We start from the raw sequence: 25,146 nt of genomic DNA on the forward strand, positions 1-25,146 counted from the left end.
CAATTCCCAATGCGCTCTAAGTCCTCGTGGTGGCGTAGTGACTCGCCTCAATCCGGGTGGCGGAGGATGAATCTCAGTTGCCTCCACGTCTGAGATCGTCAATCCACGCATCTTATCACGTGGCTTGTTGAGCACGTTACCGCGGAGACCTAGCACGTGTGGAGGCTTCACGCTATTCTCTGTGGCATCCACGCGCTCCACCGAGAGCGAGAACCACATTATAGCAACCATGAGGAGGTTAACCCAACGTGACGCTACCCATCCTAGCAACCGGGCCAATTGGTTAATTAGGAAGCCTGACTGGAGTCACTTAGTATTTGGCAATTATTAAAAATGTAATATGCTATACACCACATTATTCACTTTCCAATGCGAGTGAAAACAATAAAGGCTGGAAAACGAAAACAGGCTTCCATAATAATTAGTACAACTTTGTACACATTGTTTTATAAGGTGCTTTTTTTTTTTTTATGAACAGTGTTTGAACTCCTCAGTTACTAAGGGTAACCAAAAAAAGGGTGCAACATATACATGCTGTCTGTAAAACACTGCAGACATTGTTAAAAGTACATTTGTATATATTTACGTTTAATATAATTTATTCTGTACATACTGTGAACTGCCTTTGAAGTGTTCAAGTCCAATCTGACGTGGTAAATTTATAAAATCTATTATTTTCGTTAATGGTTGTTGTTATGAGTTTAGTGACGGTCCCTAACAATACTGCCCAATCTATATGGAGTTACATATGTGCCACAATTCTACACACGCAAAATTATATTTTGAGTGCACACAAAAAAAATTCTACACGTGCAAGATTAAATTGAGCACACAAAAAGTTATTTTGCACGCGCAAGAGGATAGAGTGCAAAAAAACATTTTCTGCACGCAAAAGATGATATTTTGAGCGCACAAATGTTTTGCACGTGCAAGATGATATTTTGAGCACACAAAAAAATTTCCACATACACAAGATGATATTTTGAGTGCAAAAAAAATTATCTGCACGCACAAGATGATATTTTGAGCACACAAAAAACATTCCGCACGCGCAACATGATATTTTGAGCACACACAAAAAAATTTCCGCATGCGCAACATGATATTTTGAGCATACAAAAAGTTATTTTGCACACGCTTCAACTCAGTTTTGTAAAGCAATGTATCTAATTGCAAAGATAAATTCATTTTGAGCAAACGAAAATCAATTTTGTGCTTGAATAAAGTTTATTTATTCTTACAATTACACTTTCTCCTCCTACCCACTCTGCATGCAAAATACCTTTTTGCATGCTCAAAATATAATCTTGCGCACGCAGAAAAATTTTGTGCGCGCAGAATTGTGGCACAAATGTAACTCCATAATTCTAGACTCTACCATCTCTGGAAAGTTCTTCGAGTCAGTTCAGTTACCAGGGGTGGGTCTGAACGTTATATAAACGGTTCATACATCCCGTGTGTGGACTCTAAAACCACATTTAACCATCACTTATCGTCAACAACTCGATCTAGAGTCTTCTAGACCACAAAGCCTGTTCTTAAAAGCGACATTAAAGCCATTTATACCTACAGACGTCGGGTGTTTTGTGATTTTTGTGCAGGAAACACCTCAAAGAGCCGCATTTATCAAAGATGACTGCCGAAGAGGTGGTGAATGAAGGCAACAGCATCCCCATCGAGGGTGAAGACATCACCCCGAAGAAAGATGGAGGTGTTTTAAAGGTAAATACTGCAGTAAAATCAGCCGCATTGGCTCCATGTGGAAGGTGTGAATGACTGAATGCATGCTTGATATAGTTACTATTTATTTCCTATTAGTTACTGTAGTAAAGATAATGCTTTTATATGTTTTTAAAAAGTGCATAATTGCATTCTACAATTAGCATTTCGTTATTGAGATGGTATTTGATTGTTTTAGGCACCTCCTGTTGCTGATTTTGCAAAATTGCAAGATCTTTCCATGGCTAGTCAGCGTGTATCGATTTAAATCGAAAGACAACACAGATCAACCACATGCAATGCCAATTTACCGTCAAAATGTTATATTTTATGCATCTATATACCAGTGACATACTTATTTGTTATTAATGTGCGTCTATGCACACTTTAGTATAAATCAGCTTGCTAGCTAAGCAGATTGTCTAATCTGTTGCATAAACTGCGATGCACTAAAATGTGTCAGGCAATGATTTATGCCATACATTTCCTAATCAAAGCGGGTTAGTGTGATAGGCTTGAGATCATTGCGGTCAGGCCAGCCTCCACTTGGAAAACATGGTCAAGCTAGCCTCCACGCTGTTTTACGGTACGTGTATACACTATGCATTACGGTAAGCGCGTGTCGGAACAGATTTCAAAATAAAAGTGGCCTTCCGGTGAACGTCATTTCACATTCAGTCAGTCTGTCAATAATGAATGAAATAAATTAATAAAGATACATAACTACATAAAACAAAATGAATAAATATTAAATAAAATTATTAAAAAATTTTTTTAAAATAACGCCTGCAAACTTAATAATAAATTAATAATAAAGAATACATTTCCAATGACCATCTGACTTAAGCACTAAAATGACAGACTGTCATTAAGAAATTGTTCTTTGGAAACAGGGAGTTTCCTTTAAATATCTATCTGAATTTATAGAAAGCACAGCATGTCTAGGCCATTTTAGAGGGCTTTAATTTTGAAATGCAACATCAGACTGCCCTGACATTGTGTGAGTGACACTCTGAGGTGGTGTACTATCACTCAGAAGGGAAATTGTTCTTTAGAAACAGGAAGTTTCTTAATGACAGTCTGTCATTTTGGTGCTTAAAAGTCAGATGGTCATTGGAAATGTATTCTTTATTATTAATTTATTAAGTTTGCAGGCGTTATTTTTTTTTATTAAAATAGTTTATTTTTTGTTTATTTATTCATTTTGTTTTATGTAGATATTTATGTATCTTTATTCATTCATTTCATTTGTTATTGACAGACTGACTGACTGAATGTGAAATTACGTTCACCGGAAGGCCACTTTTATTTTGAAATCAGTTCTTACACGCTCTTACCGTAATGCATAGTGTACACACGTACCGCAAAACAGCGTGGGGGCTAGCTTGACCAAGTGGAGGCTGGCCTGAGCGCAGTCATTTTATTGAGGTTAAGAGGTGTATTATATGTTGAAATTAATGGCAGGCCATGCAGTGCTCACCTGCAGCTTAGCCAGTAATCTCTAGAAATTTCTCATATTCTGGAGCTGTTTACAGATGGACATTCAGAGCAAGACAGGAATAAATTGTATGGAATGATGCTAAACACTTTCAGTTTGATGCATTCAGAAATATGCATGCATGATGATCTACTTTATTATGGAGTTATACTTGTGTTACAATTCTGCACGCACAAAATTATATTTTGTGTGCACAAAAAATGTTCTGCGTGCGCAAGATGATATTTTGAGAATGCAAAAAGGTATTTTGCACACAGTGGGTAGGAGGAGAAAGCAAAATGTAAGAATTCTGAGAAAATTCACATTCAAATAAACTTTATTCAAGTGCAGAGTTGATTTTCGTTTGCTCAAAATGAATTTATCTTAGCAAGAAGATAAATTGTTTTACAAACTGAGTTCAAGCGTGTGCAAAATAAATTTGTGCGCTCAAAATATCATCTTGCGTATGCATATTTTTTTTTGCACTCAATATAATTTATCTTGTGCAAAATAACTTTGTACGCTCAAATTCATCTTGCAATTGTGGCACATATATAACTCCATACTTTATAGGCCTACATCAGACATGGCTGTAATTATGAAGTGTAATAATGGCACACCAATCTAATTTAAGTGTCATCTACTGTATAGTGTTCAAATGTAGGCCAATCCATCTGTTGTCACTCATGTAATGTTTAATCAACTAAACTGTTGGGCATGAACATCTTTCTGCACTGCAGTCTTTAAAGATTGACAGATCACAGGTGTAGCGTGCACTGCAACTAAACAGATTCATGATTCATCTCTTTCTGTCCCCTCCAGCTGGTCAAGAACGAGGGTACGGGCACTGAGTCGCCCATGACAGGTGATAAAGTATTTGTGCACTATGTCGGAACGTTGCTTGATGGAACACAGTTCGATTCCAGCCGAGATCGAGGAGAGAAGTTCTCCTTTGAGCTGGGAAAAGGTGGGTACTATAGTGGTCAAGTGGATTTCATGTTTTAAAGGGGTCATATTCTACACTTTTGTAACAAGTCATTGTTTCTTGCACCAAATAATGTTATAAAAGTTATTATAGTGCCTTGCACCAGAAACGGTCTTAATATACTGAACTTCATGACTTAGGGTGGGTTCACACTTATAGTTCGGTTCTCTTGGTCCGGACCAAAAAAGAAAATGATACGTTTAGACCTGGTTCACTTAGTGCTCACACTGACATTATTAACACTGAACCTAAAGATACAAATCAAAAGGCGTAAGGATAAGGTCACAACCTGAATGGACAGCTTTTATGACATATATCACAAGAGTTTGTTTTAATCGAACCAAACCTGCCAAGTGTGAACACACCCTTAAAGCATAACGCGTGTTCAATATTCATGTTCGAGGTACAGTATAACTGTGTGATTTATGCTGATATTCAAAACGGGAGATTGTTAACCACAAACTTATTTATTTTACGATATTCTGAAACACCATCAGAACTTCCTGAAGGAACTCATGGTCTGAAAATGCACATTGTACAAACAGAAGGGCTCTATAGAGCGCAACAGTGCCCGTTTCTTAAAATCCTTCCTACGAGAGTTATTTTAGGAAAGAGCTCTGAGGTTAATCAAAACATTACAAGCTTTGATTTTCAAGCAAAAAAAAGTATTTGAAAATCCAACATAGTGTCAAAGGTACAAGACTGTGTAATTTAAGGAATATTCCAGGTTCAATAGAAGTTACACTCATTCGACTGCGTTTGTGGAATAATGGTCATCACCACAAAAAAATAACAAAAGTCTTAAGTTACAGTGAGGCACTTGAATGGAGGTGAACTGGGCCAATCTGTAAATGTTAAAGGTGCACTGAGTAATGTTTTCCTCATTAAAGTTTTTCTCTGAAAGAAATTAGCAGTCATTTTGAAACATGCATAAAATCATGAGCAATCACATGAAATGAAGACTCCAGTCAAATAGGTAACCTTATAAAGCTGTTTTATTCTACATGGAGAGGGTCCCCTCATGGGGGCTGCCATATTAGGATCACATGACCATCTGAATACTACTTGTTTAATCTCAGTAGTCGTCCTGTTATTGGACACTTACTCTTGGATTAAATCATAGCTGACTGTGAATAGTGATTTTCTACAAATGGTGTCTTTAACTGAAACTATTGAGTGCACCTTTAAAATACTAATGTTTCAAAAGTATAGCTGAGAGATGTAAACAGTATGCGTGTTCAAATGATTTTAGTGTGATAAAACTGCTTGCTAACCTTCTGTTTGTATAGTTAAAACTAATTTTGCAACTTTGATGCCATGATGACGTAACACTGTAAACCCTGTAATCTGCAAAACAACGATTTTACAGCTGAAATAATACACAAGTTTTAACAGGAAAAATTAAGTGCTTTTCTAAAATTGTAAGCTTCATGTTTCTGCCTTTTAAACCCTCCAAAATTAGCCCCTTTCACTTCCATTGTAAGTGACTTACTGTAACCTCCATTTGTACTTTGTTTTTTCCGTCTTTTTTTAAGAAGGGATGTCAACCATTTTTTTGTGGTAGTCAACATAGACTCCATCGACAGCATTTATGTCAATTGAACTTGTGTATTCATTAGTGTATTGTACTGCAATAAACTTGTTTTGAAACCGAAATATTCCTTTAACACATTTTAATGAAGGAATGAACTTCATTAAGTTCAATGAAGCAAACAACGCAATCAAATTAAAAACAATGCAAATATGTAAAACTGTTGATTTAGAGCTGTTGATAAGTATAGAAATAATATATTTCAAGTTCATTGCAAAATATTCAGATATATAAAGATATTTAAGTAGTTTGAGAGTGTAGGGAAACCAACACGATTGCATCATTCACAGTGCATCATGGTCGCTGCAGAGCTCTTTTGGCACGCTTTGTTCTTCAGTTCTTTTGATTGGTGGATTTCCCCCCTCAGAATTCAATGGTAGTGTAGTTCTTCACCAGAAAGTTTTGGTATTAAACAAAGTGGAATTAAGGTGGACTGATGGTTTTAACAGCATTGATTAATAACCTCGAAGCTCATGGTAGGTAAGTTATTGTTAAAAATCAATTCCCCTGGGGGGCCTGGGTAGCTCGGCGAGTAAAGATGCTGACTACCACCCCTGGAGTCACGAGTTCGAATCCAGGGCGTGCTGAGTGACTCCAGCCGGGTCTCCTAAGCAACCAAATTGGCCCGGTTGCTAGGGAGGGTAGAGTCACATGGGGTAACCTCCTTGTGGTCGCTATAATGTGGTTCTCGCTCTCGGTGGGGCGTGTGGTGAGTTGTGCGTGGATGCTGTGGAGAATAGCATGAAGCCTTCACACGTGCTATGTCTCCGCGGTAACGCACTCAACAAGCCACGTGATAAGATGCGCGGATTGACGGTCTCGGACGCGGAGGCAACTGGGGTTCGTCCTCCGCCACCCTGATTGAGGCGAGTCACTACGCCACCACGAGGACCTGGAGCGCATTGGGAATTGGGCATTCCAAACTGGGGAGATAAATAAAAAATAAATTCCCCTATGGACAAAATTAATGGATTTTTAATTGCAGAACCAGACTTTTGCACTTTCTCGAATTGAACAGGAGCAGTTTGGAAATTGACCCTTAGCTAAGCTCCACCTCCCATGGCTACCATTGCTCGCTCCGACAACCTTTGCAGAACTTCCCATAGGAATGAATGGGAGATTGCCATGAATGGCTCTGTTTTGGGCAAAATATTCTCATAAACAGAATTGATAATATTCTTACCTGGGCTGGAGTGTAGTGTTACATTTAAGGCATATTTATCTAACGTTTTTTGTAAAATAAATTGTTCAATTACACAATAAGTTGATTGAAAACTCTGGAGACTATGAATCAGAATTGAGGCAAATGATCATCAGTCACTTGAAGGAAAAAAAAGCATCATTTGATGGCGCTTACACACCTGATAACATTAGTGTGTGTGAACAGAACTTCTAATAATGTCTCTTAACACATGCACTATGATTTCTGTGAACTCTTTATTTACCATCACCTCTACTAAGACTTGAATCGATACGTAAATGAATTAATGTTAAATGATCAGCTTTAATTTACCTTGGAGCAAATGAAGGTGTCCTTGCAGATGTTGTACATGTACATTTGGGAAAGAGGGCTGACACAGTTTATTTCATTGCATGCTCATTTTGAAAATAATTTTAATATTTTTTAAAAAGGAAGAAAAAAACGTGTGTCCTCTAGATACCTCATATCGCTATTACAAGTGACCCAGCGACAGCATTTAAAAACGTTTTTTATAATTTCTATAAAATCCTGCTTAAAATGATTCAAACATGCATTACTTCCGTAGACTCTCGTTGTAAAAAGGCAAACGCTTGTCAGAGAAATTGTGGCGGGGCAACAGTTGTTAAGAGGATTAGTCAGAAACACTCAAGGCAGGGCTCGAAGGGTCAATTGCAGTGGGAAACGGATGCAACTGGAAGTTTTTGAAACTTCTTGTGGTCTTTGTCACAGGTCAGGTGATCAAGGCATGGGACATCGGTGTGGCAACAATGAAGATTGGGGAGATCTGTCAGTTGATTTGCAAACCTGAGTATGCCTATGGGGCTGCTGGCAGCCCACCCAAAATCCCACCCAACGCAACCCTTGTGTTCCAGGTACAGTCACAAGCTAGTCAAAGTATTACAAAGACCTGCAGTGTTTCTCAATAGCACGAATATCTCATGTATCGATCTGTGTGTTCATGTACTTGTGTTTGTGTCTGACAGGTGGAGTTGTTTGAGTTTCGTGGGGAGGACATCACTGATGATGAAGATGGTGGAATTATTCGCAGGATCATCACTAAGGGCGAGGGTTACACAAAACCGAATGAGGGAGCATCTGTAGAAGGTAAAACTCTTTAAAAACACAGTTATTAAATAGTATTTAGACAACTTGGGCCTCAACAAGTAAGTCACAATAAATAAATATATATATTTTATTTTACTACACATTGGTTCATCAACATTGTTTTTCCACTTCCCGGTTTTAGATATACAGTTCTGGAAAATAAAATATTTATGAAATAGTTCCTTAAGATTGAAAGCTTGTGTTTGTATTTTTCCTCATTTGTAATTTGCTTCGGGAAAACTGTGACTACGTTTACATGGACCACAGAAAGCTGTTTATTGCGAAAAAGCTGCTTAAGGCTCGAAATCGGTGTATGGTTTTGCATGAGCCATGTGCACGGCTTTCTCTTTACTCCCGTGTACATGTGGCCTGGTCGGTAAGCATCTTTCTCCATGGCAACGTAGTTTTCCTGCGACGCGTGATTAAATAACAAACATGGCATACAAGGAAAACTTTGCTGTTTTATTCTGTTGCTTCGCTTCATTTCCAGATATTCCAGAGTTGTTGCTGCGTTTGTTTCCTTCATTTTCTATCACAACCTGCAGCAGAATTGTCCTGCAATTGTGGGGTTTCCCTCTTACGTCAAACTCTGGGATTTCGGGGCCTGGGTAGCTCAGCGAGTAAAGACGCTGACTACCACCCATGGAGTTCGCGAGTTCGAATCCCAGGGTGTGCTGAGTGACTCCAGCCAGGTCTCCTAAGCAACCAAATTGGCCCGGTTGCAAGGGTGGGTAGAGTCACATGGGGTAATGTCCTCGTGATCACTATAATGTGGTTCTCGCTCTCGGTGGGGTACGTGGTAAGTTGGGCGTGGATGCCGCGGAGAATAGCGTGAAGCCTCCACATGCGCTAGGTCTCCACGGTAACGCGCTCAAGCCACGTGATAAGATGCGCGGGTTGACGGTCTCGGACGCGGAGGGAACTGAGATTCGTCCTCCGCCACCTGGATTGAGGCGAGTCACTACGCCACCACAAGGACCTAGAGCGCATTGGGAATTGGGCATTCCAAATTGGGGAGGAAAAAACAAAACTCCGGGATTTCCCCAATGTAGGAGCGCATATACAGGGAGGGACATTCAATATTTTACATTGGTGTGTATAAATGGATATAGTTTAGTTTGTGATTTTTTTTTTCCCACTGTACTCCCAGAAAAGTTGAATTCTTTTTGCTGTTTTGACATGTTGTTGGGCTTCATCCTATGACGTTTTTTTATCCAGTTTGTTCAAGCACATGCGCGCTCCTCAAAAACCTGTAAGAACGCGCTAATGCGTTTACATGGCCACATTAAGTCGCGTTCCCTTGGAGAAACCTGGGTGCTTAAAACCGCTTTCTATTAATCCCTAAAATGCCGTAAGGAAATCACCATTCTTATTTACATGATGTTTCAGAACGCAGCTTTCTGCATAAACCCTGAAATAAATGCAAGAGTGGTCACTGTATACATAAATGTTAAGTGGCACAAGAGCTTTTCAGTGTTAATGCTCCATTGCAGTTTTTGATCTTTCCTTTTCTTTGGATTAGTGTTTTTAGAGGGGCGTCATGACGATCAAGTCTTCGATGAGCGTGAGCTGAAGTTTGAGTTGGGAGATGGAGAGAGTTTGGGTCTGCCACCAGGTGTGGAGAAAGCCCTGCAGGCTATGGAGCAGGGAGAGGAGGCGCTCTTCACCATCAAACCAAAGTAAACACACAGCAACAGTCAAGATTTCATCCATGAGTGTCTTGTGTTTCTTCCCATGGATGTATTTATTAATGCACACCAATCACAGGTATGGCTTTGGAACCGCTGGCAGCGACAAATTCAACATCCCTCCCAGTGCAACACTGAAGTACAAAATCAAACTGAAAGCATTTGAGAAGGTCAGTGTATCCTCCTAAATAAAAGTACAGCATAGTATAATTCACACCCAAATATTTAAATTACAGGATAGAACAGACAGCTTCACAGTGTATAAGGCCAGATAAAAAAGTAGAGGTTGACCGATATATATGTCGGATTTATCAGCACCAATTGTTGCTTTTTGAAACTCTATCGGTTAATCGGTCGATAGTTGCCTTTTTGTTTGTTTTATTTGTCTGTGTTGCTCCATTTTATTTTTGGGGATTGAGGGGCTTCCAAATTGTTGAAAAAGTTGGTAAAAATGTGCACTCTGAATAGGTTTTAAGTAGATCAAAATTTCATGTTAACTTTCATGTTGATTTTGAGTGAGGGTGTACTTACAGAAAAGAAATTGAATAATTAAATAGAAATTAAATAAAATATTAATAATAAAATACCAGATTACCAGAATACTGAACAGTTATGCAGGCGTTCGCTGATGATCTACGGTTAATGAGAGATGATCTACTGCTGATAAATTACTGGTCATGCTATATTATTAAGCTTGTATGACAATGGTTACTTTATAGCGTTTTTACTGTAAAATATTGTACATGTTTTGTTTCCCTTATGTGTTTGTATGAACTAGGAGCACAAACACCCATATATTTCGGTCTTGTTTGCGGTTTTTTTCTTGGTATAATTGAGATTTTGGTTTAACAATAAACTGCAGCTGAGTCTGTGTCTGTGCCCGTCACAGCAAGGAGAAACTACATTTTCAAAGCAAATATGGAGGTTACAGTGAGGCTTTTACAATGGAAGTCAATGGGGCCAATTTGTGGAGAGTTTAAAGGCAGAAATGTGAAGTTTATAATTTTATAAAATCACTTACATTCATTATTCTGTCAAAACTCATTTATTATTTGAGCTTTAAGGTTGTTTAAATCGTCATTTTTACTGTCATTTTAGGGTTTGTTGACATTACATCGTCATGACAATGAAGTTGTAAAATTGGTTATATCTTTACACAGAAAAAGGTTATTTTATCTCACTAAAATCATGTTTACATGCATTGTTTGTCTTGAAGCTATACTTTTAAAATGGTGAGTATTTTAATGTTCAAAAATGGCCCCCTATTCACTTCTATTGTAAGTGCCTCACTGTAACCCAGATTTTTTGTTTTTGTTGAAGAATTGGAGGGGAAAGTCAGAATACATTTAGTTTAAGAGACCACTACTAGCTATTGCTTGTCATTGGCATGTGATATTCTCATTTGAAAAAGCATTTAATGGGCCAGAAATTGGTATACAACCCTGCAAAGAGACTGCATATTTAAAATATATTTTTATTTTTTATTTAAAGAAGTACACTAGCTTATAGGTGGTCTCTAAGCTAACAGACATGGACTAAAGGCTAAAATTCATTGTTTTTAATAAAATAATCCAGGGTTGTCTTAGGAAAACTTTGTCTGAATACTTCTTAATGGACTGTGTTTCTAGATCATTCCAATACACACTATAAGTGATCGGTTATAGTGGTATGAGCAGCATATACAGACTCATGGTCATGTGAATGTGAAGTTAAAATGCCATATTCTGTCATACAGGCCAAAGAATCCTGGGAGATGAACTCCATTGAGAAACTGGAACAGAGCGCAATCATCAAAGAGAAAGGAACGCAATATTTCAAGGTAAAGGACATTTCATGCACATTGACTTTTGTTCACTCTTGTTTTCTCTATTAACCCTTGTGTTGTGTGTTGTTCTAACATATTTTGTGTTCCCGGTCAAAAATGACCAGCCCACTAAGATTGTTATAAATCTCTCATATTGCATATATTATCACAAGATATTGCATTAGATCTTTTTATCAACTTCTGTTTTAGTAATTATGGTTTTGTACTCCTTTTTGGAACATATTTAAAATTTTAAAGCCTTGAATCTGGACTTTACCAAGCATATAGCTGATCTTACCAGTTCTTAAGTAATGCTTTTTAATTTGCTGACAAATTAGAACGGTTTCATCATTCTCATCATTTGCAAATTTGTTATCACACCGTTATAGTCAGAGTTGGTAAAAACATAAAAAAGATGAGAGAGCCATGTGTTATATATCATTGGAAAGGTCTCAATTAGTAGAATGCAATGAGCAAATTTGTGTCCAAACTGCAGTGAGTATTAGTGTATGAAATTCCAGTAGACACACACAAATATAATAAACAGGAGTGTCTTTTTGTTAAATTTTTCCTTATTACTTCCTGAAAACATACATATAACATAGACAATGATATATCGTAACTTACAGCAGACTATCCCGATTCAAATGAGCTCAAATGCAACAAAATGATCAGTAGATCTTGAAATATTCCTCAAAGAGTGTACATGGAAAGATGATGCGTAAGATGGAGCTCAACACACTTTGTGTGTGTATGTCTGAGGACTTCATGTGTGCAAACCACATATGTGCTCATCTAAAGGATTGGGATGCTCCTGAACACTTAATATTACTTTATTTTGTATTCTGTTCCATGCATTTTCAATGGCTGGTCATTTTTGACCGGGAACACAATGTAACGGGAAATGTAACGAAAATCGGCAAATATATATATATATTTTTTCAGATATCATATGTGAACAAAGTCAAGGAATTTTATTACATGGATTAAGTAAAAAAAAAAAAAAAAAAAAAGAAGAAAAAAAAAGTTATTCAGTTGAAAATGACCAGAACACAACATAAGGGTTAATCTAATTGTAAATTATTTTAATGTTATTTACTGGAAGTTAATTTAAATGTCAATAACGGTGACTGAACATAAATGTGTATGCCAGGATGTGGTGAAACTGTCCTTATTGAATGAACTGCATGAGTAATTGGAGTGCGTTTTGTGTGCACAGGAGGGGAAATACAAGCAGGCAGCCGTGCAGTATAAACGCATTGTGTCGTGGTTGGAGCATGAGTCCAGTCTGCAGGGGGAGGAGGAAGAGAAAGCCAAAGCGCTGCGATTGGCTGCTCATCTCAACCTGGCTATGTGCTACTTAAAAATGCAGGAACCAAACCTCACCCTCGAGAACTGTGACAAGGTAGGAAATAAACGAAAGGAAAAACCAGGGCTATTTAGAGATTTGTATGGTTTGCTATTAGCTACAAAAAACAACAACATGTGATTAATCACAAGTAATCATTTTATTCTATTAGCAGCACTAATTGAATTTGTTTTCTGGATATATGTGATTTATCTAAATGGTTTCCTATGTATATTGCAAGTAAAGTTGGAATGGGACCTTCACTCCACACTAATTTGCTCTTATTTTTTACTTCTCTGTTTCTTTGTGCAAAGGCACTGGAGCTGGACGCAAATAATGAGAAGGCGTTGTTCAGGCGAGGGGAGGCACTGGTTGTCATGAAGGAGTTTGACAGGGCGAGAGCAGACTTCCAGCACGTCACTCAGTTGTATCCAGCCAATAAGGCAGCAAAGAGTCAGATTGTGCTCTGCCAGAAACATATCAAAGAGCAACATGAGAAGGACAAACGCCTGTATGCAAATATGTTCCAAAAGTTTGCAGATAGGGACGCCAAAGTAAGTGTGTGCAGCCAGTCAGCACTGCCAAATTTGTGTTGCCTTTTGAATAACGAACTAACTACTGGTTGACCAATTTGAGTTTTTTTGCATCGAATCAGTGTTGTAAAAAATCTCCTACAAATGACTTTATTAATTACTTAAGCAAAAAAGTAATCACATTACTAATTGTTACTTTATCGTTAACTTTCCAAACAAAATTCACAGTACAGTTTTTGAATTCCGCTCAAAATCAAAATAATGTCTGCATTTCCTCGTTCTTTGTGCACAAAAGTCATACTTGACACCACATGTTTCTCCTTTACAATGACTTGTTTTGTGGTCTTTCAGCTGTCACACACGCAAACAGATGTAGCCTACAAATTAATATTAACGGTTCATGTTTTAATTGTATTCTACGTTTATTATTTTAGAAACGTGTAACCCAATAATATACTTAAAATTAACTTAATAATTTAACTTCATAATCAGATTACACCCAAAACTGAAACTGTATATACACACACACACACACACACACACACACACACACACACAGTTGTGCTCAAAAGTTTGCATACCCTGGCAGAAATTGTGAAATTTTGCCATTAATTTTGAAAATATGACTGATCATGCATGCGTCTTTTATTTAAGGATAGTGATCATATGAAGCCATTTATTATAACATAGTTGTTTGGCTCCTTTTTAAATCATAATTATAACAGAAATCACCCAAATGGCCCTGATCAAAAGTTTACATACCCTTGAATGTTTGGCCTTGTTACAGACACACAAGGTGACACACACAGGATTAAATGGCAATTAAAGGTTAATTTCCCACACCTGTGGCTTTTTAAATTGCAGTTAGTGTCTGTGTATAAATAGTCAATGAGTTTGCTCTCACGAGGATGCACTGAGCAGGCTAGATACTGAGCCATGGGGAGCAGAAAAGAACTGTCAAAAGACCTGCGTAACAAGTTAATGGAACTTTATAAAGATGGAAAAGGATATAAAAAGATATCCAAAGCCTTGAAAATACCAGTCAGTACTGTTCAATCACTTATTAAGAAGTGGAAAATTCGGGGGATCTCTTGATACCAAGCCAAGATCAGGTAGACCAAGAAAGATTTCAGCCACAATGGCCAGAAGAATTGTTCGGGATACAAAGAAAAACCCACAGGTAACCTCAGGAGAAATACAGGCTGCTCTGGAAAAAGTCGGTGTGGTTGTTTCAAGGAGCACAATACGACGATACTTGAACAAAAATGAGCTGCATGGTCGAGTTGCCAGAAAGAAGCCTTTACTTCACCAATGCCACAAATGACAACACCTTGACACGCCTCACAGCTTCTGGCACACTGTAATTTGGAGTGACGAGACCAAAATAGAGCTTTATGTTCACAACCATAAGCACTATGTTTGGAGAGGGGTCAACAAGGCCTATAGTGAAAAGAATACCATCCCCACTGTGAAGCATGGTGGAGGCTCACTGATGTTTTGGGGGTGTGTGAGCTCTAAAGACACGGGGAATCTTGTGAAAATTGATGGCAAGATGAATGCAGCATGTTATCAGAAAATACTGGCAGAAAATTTGCATTCTTCTGCACAAAAGCTGCGCATGGGACGCTCTTGGACTTTCCAGCACAACAATGACCCTAAGCACAAGGCCAAGTTGACCCTCCAGTGGTTACAGCAGAAAAAGGTGAAGGTTCTGGAGTGGCCATCACAGTCTCCTGACCTTAATATCATTGAGCCACTCTGGGGAGATCTCAAACGTGCAGTTCATGCAAGACGACCAAAGACTTTGCATGACCTGGAGGCATTTTGCCAAGACGAATGGGCAGCTATACCACCTGCAAGAATTTGGGGCCTCATAGACAACTATTACAAAAGACTGCACGCTGTCATTGATGCTAAAGGGGGCAATACACAGTATTAAGAACTAAGGGTATGCAGACTTTTGAACAGGACTCATTTCATTTTTTTCTTTGTTGCCTTGTTTTGTTTTATGATTGTGTCATTCTGTTATAACCTACAGTTGAATATGAATCCCATAAGAAATAAAAGATGTGTTTTGCCTTCTCACTCATGTTTTCTTTAAAAATGGTACATATATTACCAATTCTCCAAGGGTATGCAAACTTTTGAGCACAACTGTGTGTGTATATGTATGTATATATATATATGTATGTATATATATATATATATATATATATATATATATATATATAATATAAAATATTTTATATTTATTTTTGTCAAGATTTCACTTCTTGACACAGGGGGGAACAAGCACTTCTGTTTATCAGTTGACTGGTGATTGTTATCGGCCACTGCGGTTAATCTCAAAATGGCAAAATATCATTCAATTTATTGGCCGGTGCTTATCATTATAATAAATGTTTGTTTGTTTTGTGTTTTAACAGAAGGAGGTGGAGCAGGATAAGAAACAGAACGGTACCGTGATGGAAATAAGTGAAAACGGAGCCCAGGAACAAACTGCAGCATAATAGCGCGCTTGTGCGTGTTTTGTATTATTTACTGTCTTTTGTGTTCTTTTTTTTTCTTTTTTTTTTTAAAGATGCTTTTGTAACTTCTATGATTTTTTTGACCCACTGAAATGACCATTTATTCGACTGTGGATGCGTACTTGTTTCAGTTTCTAATCTAATGTACAGTAGCAAGTCGTTTGATTTTGTCCTGTGGCCAGACCCTTACGGCCAGGGTGTGCACTCGCATGTGATTGCACACATGTATGAATTTTTATGTATGAGTTATTGTAAGGCAGCTAGCCGGCCTGGCCGTGTTCTCTGCTGCGTGTCTCTTATGTTTAGGGAAATAAAGTGGAAATAAAACTGACTCATTCTCAGCAAATAGCCTGTACTTCAGCCTTTCAGAACCGATTCAGATCCTTTGAACGCAAGAGTCGCACTGCTGTACAATAAAGCACTTTTCTGTCCTGTCACTCAACAACACATGCATGGAAATGATTGCCAGGGCTAAAAAGAACGTCATTTCACTGTTAAACTCCATTTCACTTCACCTTTCCTGTGCATAACCATTTCAATGATATTGTTTGATCGTCCAAGTGGAGAACATCCTCAATAAGGAGCTGAGATTTGTGGCAATACTACAAATTTCATCCCCTTATTGAGGATGTTCTCCTTTGTCTCCTTCCATCTTCTTGTGGACAGGATTACCCATGATTGTATAAAATCGAACTTGCACATTGTAATTTAATGGCTGTAATGGAAAAGATTTGGTGAAGTATATAATTGTAAAAGAGCGCTACGAAGGCAAGATTACTATAGTGTAGTTTGTGTGGGTGACAGAGACATTCACTAGTTCTGTTCTCATGTTCTTGATACTTAACTGATGTTGACTAGAACAATAAAACAAACTCTGAACCCTCCTGGAGGTTTTGGTCTCACGTCTGGTGTAGTGTCTACATTATAATGGATTGTAATATTTGGTACAGTGTGATGGTAAAGATAGCAATTACAAGCCAGTGGAAATAAACAAGGAAATACTGCACATTAGTTTGGCCGGTGAAGTGCAGTCAGCTGAAATAGTGTTTTGCATGGCTTATCAATAAGACCCTTTTTACAACTGCAACCATATTTTCCCATAATCCTATTTCCATAATCATGAAATAAAGGAATATGTGGCTCTAGATATGTGTGCTGAAATAACTGCACAATTGTTAGTTACCAAGTGATGATGATAAACTCATGATGATAAAACATTACAAAATTCAGGCGAGAGACGCACAATACTACATGGTGTAGGTGAACAGTGCAATTGCAATAAGATGAATAAGTAGATGGTAGTCTAGAAACATTAAATTAGGAATATGTGAGGAGAAAAATAAAATTTTTGGTGGCATCTTTGCCCCAAGCCCCCTTAAATTTCTGTTCCTGTAGGTAATAAATGTTAATATAATTATTAATAATAATTTAAATGTAGTTGTTAATTTTTTTTGTCTTCATAAACGTAACAAAATGCCCCTGAAAATCAATTATTGCCCCGTTATGAAAAAGTTCATTTCTGACAATGTAGTTTTCAAAGTGCATGGTGTCATTGCACTTTTAAATCTGTGTTTACATATTTATTTATTTTTATACATGTTTATATTTTTTATGCATTTTTAATGCATTTAAAATAACAATCAAATCTGCGGATTTGTGTACATTTTTATTACTCATGCAACTATTGTATCTTTTTTTGCAATTCAAGACAATTCTTCTTCATGGTATTTATTGGTAGCTTCTCTAATCCAACACAATGTTATGCCATTGGCTTGAAAAACTTCTTCCCTCTGCCTACCTGTAATGTGTCACTTGGCAACACAATGACCAGGAGAGACAGTGCCCAGGCAACCTGAACTCACACATATGCATGTTTTTCAATAATGTGCCTGCTAAGCATATGTCTTATTGTGCATGTGTGCCTTTCTGTTTCCACAATCCACATTCAAATTTGCGCGCAGCTGAGCTCGTGCGCGGTCGCGCGCGGCCGACTTTACGCAGGTGGCAAATAACCTGCAGCAGCAGCATCAGACAGGTTTATCCGGATCACACACAACCACACATCCAGCATACATTGAACATCAGGAAACACTAACAGTTTCTTGTTAATTAGAAAAAGAAGTTTATTCTTGACAAAGTCTTAAAGGTCTAAATTTCTTTCAGCCTTCCACCTGTTTAGGGGAGTCGTGACGTCACACGATGCGCGCGGTCTTCGCAACCTGCCAGTAGTGCGCTGATGTTTGCGGGACACTGAAAGCGCACGAGAAGCTGAAACACGGCGGAGGCGTTTAAGACGCGTTTTGACGGTTGTGCATGGTGTTTGTTTTTGAGTTTGGAAAGTTTGGAACCGGGAACTCAGTGTGTGTCATGTGATCTCAACATGGCGGCCTCCATGAAGCGACCCGCTCAATGTAAAATAACATTGAAAACAGCTTCTATTAGATTGCTTATATGACTGGAGTCTTCATCTTATGTCAGTGTGCATAATATTAAACATGATTATTGATTTAACCCTTGTGCTGTGTTGAAATTGTTTACCTAATTTGGTGTTCCCGGTCAGAAATGACCGGTCTGTAAAAATTGCTTATAATTTTCTCATTATGCTATATTATCACCAAATATTGGATTATATCTTTTTGCCAACTTGTTTTCTTTTAATTAGCACAGGTTTTGTATTTCTTTTTGGAACTTATTAATCGTAGGCCTCATTGATCTGAGCTAATTCACCTCCGTTTTTGAGTGAAAAAGCATTATTTGTGGACAGTTTTGGCAATATTAAATAAAATATGAAAAATTCTGTACTATTTATTACACTAGTGTGCTTTAATGTTTACTTTTTGACCGGGAACACCACAAGTGTAACAACGTGGAATGATGCTGTCTACACAGGAAGTGTCTGTTGCTGTGCGTCCATTGCGGCGACAATAAATGGGTGTCGCGTTCCTTTTTGCGCTGCTCATGCTGGCGCTACTACGCAAATTAAACGGTTTAGAACGTTTGAGTCGACGCATCCAGTGTAGACAGCCTCAAGCCGTTGCAACGCGTCGTGTCAGTGGACGCGCCTGGCATAGACAGGGTGTGAGGCTTAAAGTCAATTAAATAATGTGGCATAACCATCTGGAGACAGTGTAAAAAATTCTCATTAAAGTCTCATTATTAAAGTCTCATTAAAAAAAAATTATTTGAAATACGAAAATAATATTTGAAAAACTTTTATATATCAAAACAAAGTCAGGTATTTTTTTTTATTTTTTATATAATTATTTTGTCATATCAATACTTCGATATTTTAATGAATAGTCACATTTTGTTCAGGTCATATGGAGTAACTGAGAAAACTTGATATTCTTGATTTACAAATTCATGAAATTTGTAAAAAGAAAATGTATCTTTAAAAATGTGTTTGAAAACATTTTTGAAATTAATGATAAAGTTGTGTACACTCATGTATTCAAGGTGCAAGTATTGTAATAACTTTTACTCGATGGTAACACCACAAGGCACATCAAATTGTTTTGCAATAAATGTTTTTCAAAAATGTGTGAAACCAACATGGACACAGATTACATTTCTAAAAACTTGACACATGTATTTTAAACTAGGTTGTTTTTAGTTTTTTTTGTTTAAGAATTCTAATTTTTATCACTTTGGACAACCGTATTTGTCAATGACCTAATTGTATAACATTTTCTCATTCAATTCGATTTTTTTTAAATTACATTCAACTCTACCAAATTTTAATTATATTTAATGCAACCAATTACTAAGTACATACCATTATACATGCATTCTATTTTGCCCATCTCTGATTACTTTCCATTGTAATGTGTACTTGCATTTCCATTCTAATAATTTAATTCTATTCCATTGTTTTCTATTCAATTCCAATTAGTGAGTAGTCAATTACAGTACACTTACTGCAAGGACAGTCCTCCTGAAGTAAACTTGAGTTTGTGTTAAGGACAAAATAGAGATAATTGAATTCATAAATCTCAACATTAAACACAATGCAATATATAATGCAATACAACACATAATGCAAACAGCGCAGCACAATATACACTGTATATTAGTAGAATAAGTAGAGCTAACAAAGAAGTAATTACCAAGAAAATGAGATAATTAATGTGCATGCAAACACAAGGGCCGAGGAGGTTATTATTTCTGCACACTATTATTTCATCACACTAGTGAGCATTTCACATCAATCCTTCCTGTGTCCCCAAGTGAGTCACACATCTCTTGTGCATTTGATCCATGCTTTGATGCTCAGAGGTCTTGAAACTGTTATTGCAAATTTTTAATAAACTTTGCTTGTTAGGGGGGCCTGGGTAGCTCAGTGGTAAAAGACGCTAACTACCATCGAATCCCAGGGCGTGCTGAGTGACTCCAGCCAGGTATCCTAAGCAACCAAATTGGCCCGGTTGCTAGGGAGGGTAGAGTCACATGGGGTAAATTCCTTGTGGTCGCTATAATGTGGTTCGATCTCGGTGAGTTGAGCATTGATGCCGTGGTGGATGGCGTGAATCCTCCACACGCGCTATGTCTCCATGGCAACGTGCTCAACAAGCAACGTGATAAGATGCACAGGTTGACGATCTCAGGCGCGGAGGCAACTGGGATTCGTCCTCCGCCACCCGGACTGAGGCAAATCACTACGCGCCCATGAGGACTTAAAAGCACATTGGGAATTGGGCATTCCAAATTGGGTGCAAAAAGGGGAAAAAAATCACTCTGTTTAAACAGACTTTAAAAGGACATTGGAAAGTGACAACAACTTGTGCATTCCTGCGACTGGGGTAAAATAAATAAAACGGTGGCACACACACTTAGGGAATCTTAAAACTGCAGCAACATAATGAAATACTTATAAACATGTTACAGTAACTTCACCTGAAAAAATGAAATTTGTTAACGCATCGCAATCGGTAAACACATGAATAATGTTCGATTCATTAAAGCATGATGTGACAAGGAGGAGGGCATGGCCGTGCCGTGAGGGTGCGCGCCCGACACTGAATCAGCTCAGTCAGCTGGGAATGGGATAAAGAGGAGCCGGGGATGCCAGTGAGGGAGAGACACACGTGCCTGTGTGTGTGTGTGTCGTTATGTTTCAGTTCAGCGTTTTATGTCAAATTAAAGTTCTGTTGATTGTTCACTCCGGTTCTCGCTTCCTGCCACACATAACAACCAATATAAGCTTGTGACAGGTCTCAGGTCAGTCTCAAGAAGAATGAGGAAGCGGGAACCAGCTCACACTCTTTAGCTTCTTTTATTACAAGTCGCTGGTCAGCTCACACACTAAAACAAAACACTCCGTCATTCAATCATCAAAAGTAAATCTTCTCTTTAACAGAGACTGCGTCGTCTCGGGACTCTAACTCCTCTCTCCTCCGCTGCGGCTCTGGCTGCTCCTTTATCTCCCTCCAGCTCTCACTGTAACACAAAACAGCTATCAGAGGTAATTTACCACAGGTGATAATCCTTACTGCTCTCAGCTCCCGAACTCGCTCTCCATTCACAAACCGGTGCTCGACCCTACCAGAAAACATTTCCAAGCATAATAGCAGGTAAACAACTTTGCCAAACAAATAGCTTCCCCAGCTGACACTTGTGAATGCGACTTGCTGGTCCTTAATTTCCTAGCTTACAGACATGACGCAGCATGATGTATGCCTGCGATTTCATGCAAAATCCGACACTACAGCTCTAAATAAAAATCATTATAGTTGGCTTACCGTAGTGAATGGGGGTAAGACAAATGGAACATGATTTTTTTGTTTTTTATGTATTCGCTCAATAATAGACTTTTGTTAATTGTAACCAATGAAATCTTACGTAGTGCAGCTTTAACACATGCTTCATTCCTCAAACTTTCTGTTCATCCAAAAATCTTCCACTTGCAGTAATAGCACCTTGGGAATTCTAGGTCATGTTTCATCCCATGCATTCTGCAGCACTTCCCAAAGATGTCATTGGCTTTTTGGGCACTTCTCACAGATTTTCAACAAAGCTTTTCTAACAACAGCTCAACACCTCAAACTTTGATTCATCCATCCATAATACTCATTTCTAATAATTTACCACTCAGTCTTTTAAGTTCCTTTGCATATTCTACCATTTCTTCTTATTTGCCAGTACTCGGAGAACTGAAACTTTTCCTGAAACTTGAATAACTGGTTTTGTTTTATCTAACGAGACTGGGAGGACAATGTACGTGAGGTTTTGACGTTGAATGTTGAATTGTCCTGTGGTTTAAAATGCATTTTGTGTTTGTGTGGTGTGTTTTAAGCACAAATGGTGTTCGGAGTTGTGCACCGAAGTTTAATACTTAGGTTTGCTCAAATCCGTAATCCTAAGTATCAGCAATAGAAATAGTGACGTTTTCCTAAAGCAAGCACCACTAAATTTGATTCATAAATAACATTATGGTTGTTGTTTTTTTACTTAAAAAATTGTACGCGGTTTTTTCTGTGTAGTAGTAATTAGCTTTATTTAAAAACAATAAAAATGTATTGTATGTCCATTTAGATAAGGTGAACATGCATGTGTGTGCGCGCACGTACAGACAGTTTTATCTATCAAAATATAGAAGAACAGATTACGGAAACACCAGGGAAATAAATCATGATTGTTTGTGTTGTATGAGGTAAAATGATTAATAAGAGAGTCTGTTTGTGGAACAGAAAAAGTCAGCTGAGATGGCAACAGCTTGTTAAACATTTTAGAAATCTCTAAATGCAATGATGCAGTGTTTCCCCTAGGAATTTTTTCAGCAGCGGTGCTGTTGTACGTGCATCCACAAGCCCACAACGCCGGACCCATATTAACGTGTGTTGGTCGAAGAATAGATTAAAACGGGTTTTGAACTCAGTTTCAGCCTGGGACACATCAGGGTATATTTGTGCCCTCAAAGGGCCCGTTGAAAATGTGGCACCACCACCTGCTTTGGTAGCACCCATGCAAATAATATTACATGTTATGTGCATTGAAATGCACATTTGACAGTACAGCATTGATTTTGAGTTTGGGATGCAGATGAACAGTATGATATTAACAACAGTGACATTTGTGGAAAAAAATGAACACCTTATTTTTATATGGCTAAACTGAAATATTCTGACATTGTGAATAAGTTGGTTCTTCTTTACAGATTCCTTTCATCAGGCTCCTACTGATTAAACTACAGTCATGTCTTGGAATTTCTGAAGCAAACAAAACAACTTACATTTTCACAACAGTCAGAGAGTATTACAAGAGTACAGATTTTACACAGATTGAAAACTGATAGCTCGGTCCATAATTATGGATAGTTCTTCCATAGTATCCATAGTTTTAACAATGATATTTGTAATAGTTCATGGTAACCATGTAAAACCATGCATGACTCCTCACTACCATGGTTAGTAACTATGTAACTTATTCTATGAAACTATGTTTCTATGTAAAGAACTATGGCATTTTAAAGTTTTTCTGCCAAAAACTTCCATAGGTAATACAGTACAGTTAGTGTTACTACAGTAAATCCATGGTAAAGTTTTGTAAGCATTGTGATCTGAGAATTGAAAATCCTTCTAATTTTTGTTTTCTTTGTCAGTGCCGTTTAGAAGGTGGGGCTGTTTATTTTAAACTATAGTTTTATCACCGAGACATACAGTAAAGTTTTGCAACAGACAATTCAGTGCTGAATTCAAACGGGTTTGACACATCTCACTGGTTCACAAGCGCATTTAAAATAGTCTGTTCGTTTGAGACCAGTCCGCGAATTACCGCACCTGCTCTGCCCTCGTGCTGCTATGAATAAGCTGTGTTGATAACTGACCTGTGTAGCGCTGTTTCATTCCACTTTTGAAGCGAGCAAAATGCTTTACATACAGATGACAGAGGAAGGCTCATTTATATTCACGGGGAAAGCACTAAATTATTGTTCAGTGAAACGTTGCGATCCCCTGCCATCCTACGTTTCAGAAATGAGCTCGCGGGCCACTTAAAATTAAGGGAGTTTGTGACATCGCTGTAAGTAAGTGCGTGTATTTGTGTGTGTGTATGTGGTGGGGTCTCTTTCGCAGTGTAGAAAGCTCACAGCTAACGGGCTGGCAAGAATATTAAATGAACCATGTGAAATACCAACAGCGGCGCTCATAATTCAGCAGTGGCGCAGTACCGCTGCAAAATGCAAATGGGGAAACACTATGATGCATCATAAATGACAAAAAAACTGGACATCCAATTTTAATATTCTGTGCCTCCCTAAAATGTTAAATACATATTTTTAAAATGTATATAATGGGAAGTAAATGATAGCATGTTTGCTGTGTGTATGTGAGCTAGCGAGAGATTGACAGTGCTTGATTATATGTATTATTCCAGATCTTTGTGTGTAAGTTAATAGTTTCCCTCCTGTTAAAGACTATGTACACAGAATCAGTTTCAGTCTATCTGGAGAAATGTTAAACCATCAATAGCAATCTAATGTCACTGTCACGGATCAAAGACACACACACGCATGATTGGTCAGGTTTAACAGCAATGGCTTAATTAATTGGCTGCTTGACTAAACATTCTCTCTGTTTCGTTTTCAGATGTAACCCCCCGCAGTGAAAGTGTCGTCTGGGCAAAACATGGTTTCCGGAGTGCGGTAAAAACTCACAAAGAGACACATAGTCAGTGTTTCAAATTCTAGGCATACTGCACAGTGTACACTGCATACTGCCTACTATTTTTTTAAATAGTATGTAAAACAGCACGCTGGCTGTTAGGGCTGTACAATTATGACAAAAATCTAAAAACTGTTAATGCAATTAATTTCGATTAACATAATTGACATTAAAATACGCAACACACATGTTTGTGACTGGTTACAGTGCTCAACCTCTGCAAAAGACACGAAAAATAATTATTTCTTCAATTAATTGTGCACCCCTACAGGCTATGTTTGGAACAGCAAACTACTGAACTCACTGAAATTAAACATGCAACTTAAAAGAATTCATATGACAATGTAGCATACTACTGAAATGTTTATCGCTGCTGCACAGTTTTTCTGTTCCACATAGCAGGCATTATACGGTATCTACAGTGCAGTATGCTAGTTTTCCCTTTCAGTCATATTTGTGTGTGTGTCACAGGCTCGAGAACATCACATCTCACAACATGATAATCATGTTT

At 37.9% G+C, this 25,146-nt stretch overlaps 1 protein-coding gene across 1 annotated transcript; it reads left to right on the forward strand.

The window, feature by feature from the left end:
- The first annotated feature begins 1,393 nt into the window (after positions 1 to 1,393).
- On the forward strand, positions 1,394 to 16,863 carry LOC127416664 (peptidyl-prolyl cis-trans isomerase FKBP4-like). Its single transcript, XM_051656132.1, has 10 exons — positions 1,394 to 1,722; positions 4,019 to 4,163; positions 7,703 to 7,845; positions 7,957 to 8,077; positions 9,600 to 9,756; positions 9,845 to 9,935; positions 11,501 to 11,584; positions 12,789 to 12,974; positions 13,232 to 13,471; positions 15,877 to 16,863. Exons 1-10 carry the CDS (start codon positions 1,633 to 1,635, stop codon positions 15,958 to 15,960), a joined length of 1,341 nt encoding a protein of 446 aa, XP_051512092.1. The 5' UTR covers positions 1,394 to 1,632; the 3' UTR covers positions 15,961 to 16,863.
- The last annotated feature ends 8,283 nt before the right edge of the window (positions 16,864 to 25,146 follow it).

Source organism: Myxocyprinus asiaticus, chromosome 26 (genome assembly GCF_019703515.2).
Source record: "Myxocyprinus asiaticus isolate MX2 ecotype Aquarium Trade chromosome 26, UBuf_Myxa_2, whole genome shotgun sequence".
Lineage (NCBI taxonomy): Eukaryota > Metazoa > Chordata > Actinopteri > Cypriniformes > Catostomidae > Myxocyprinus > Myxocyprinus asiaticus.

Excerpts from the sequence above, each read along its gene's own strand:
- LOC127416664 (XM_051656132.1), top strand. The coding sequence starts at position 1,633 with ATGACTGCCGAAGAGGTGGTGAATGAAGGCAACAGCATCCCCATCGAG. Across the intron at positions 1,723-4,018 it reads AAGATGGAGGTGTTTTAAAG|CTGGTCAAGAACGAGGGTAC; the intron begins GTAAATACTGCA and ends TGTCCCCTCCAG. Across the intron at positions 9,757-9,844 it reads CTCTTCACCATCAAACCAAA|GTATGGCTTTGGAACCGCTG; the intron begins GTAAACACACAG and ends CACCAATCACAG.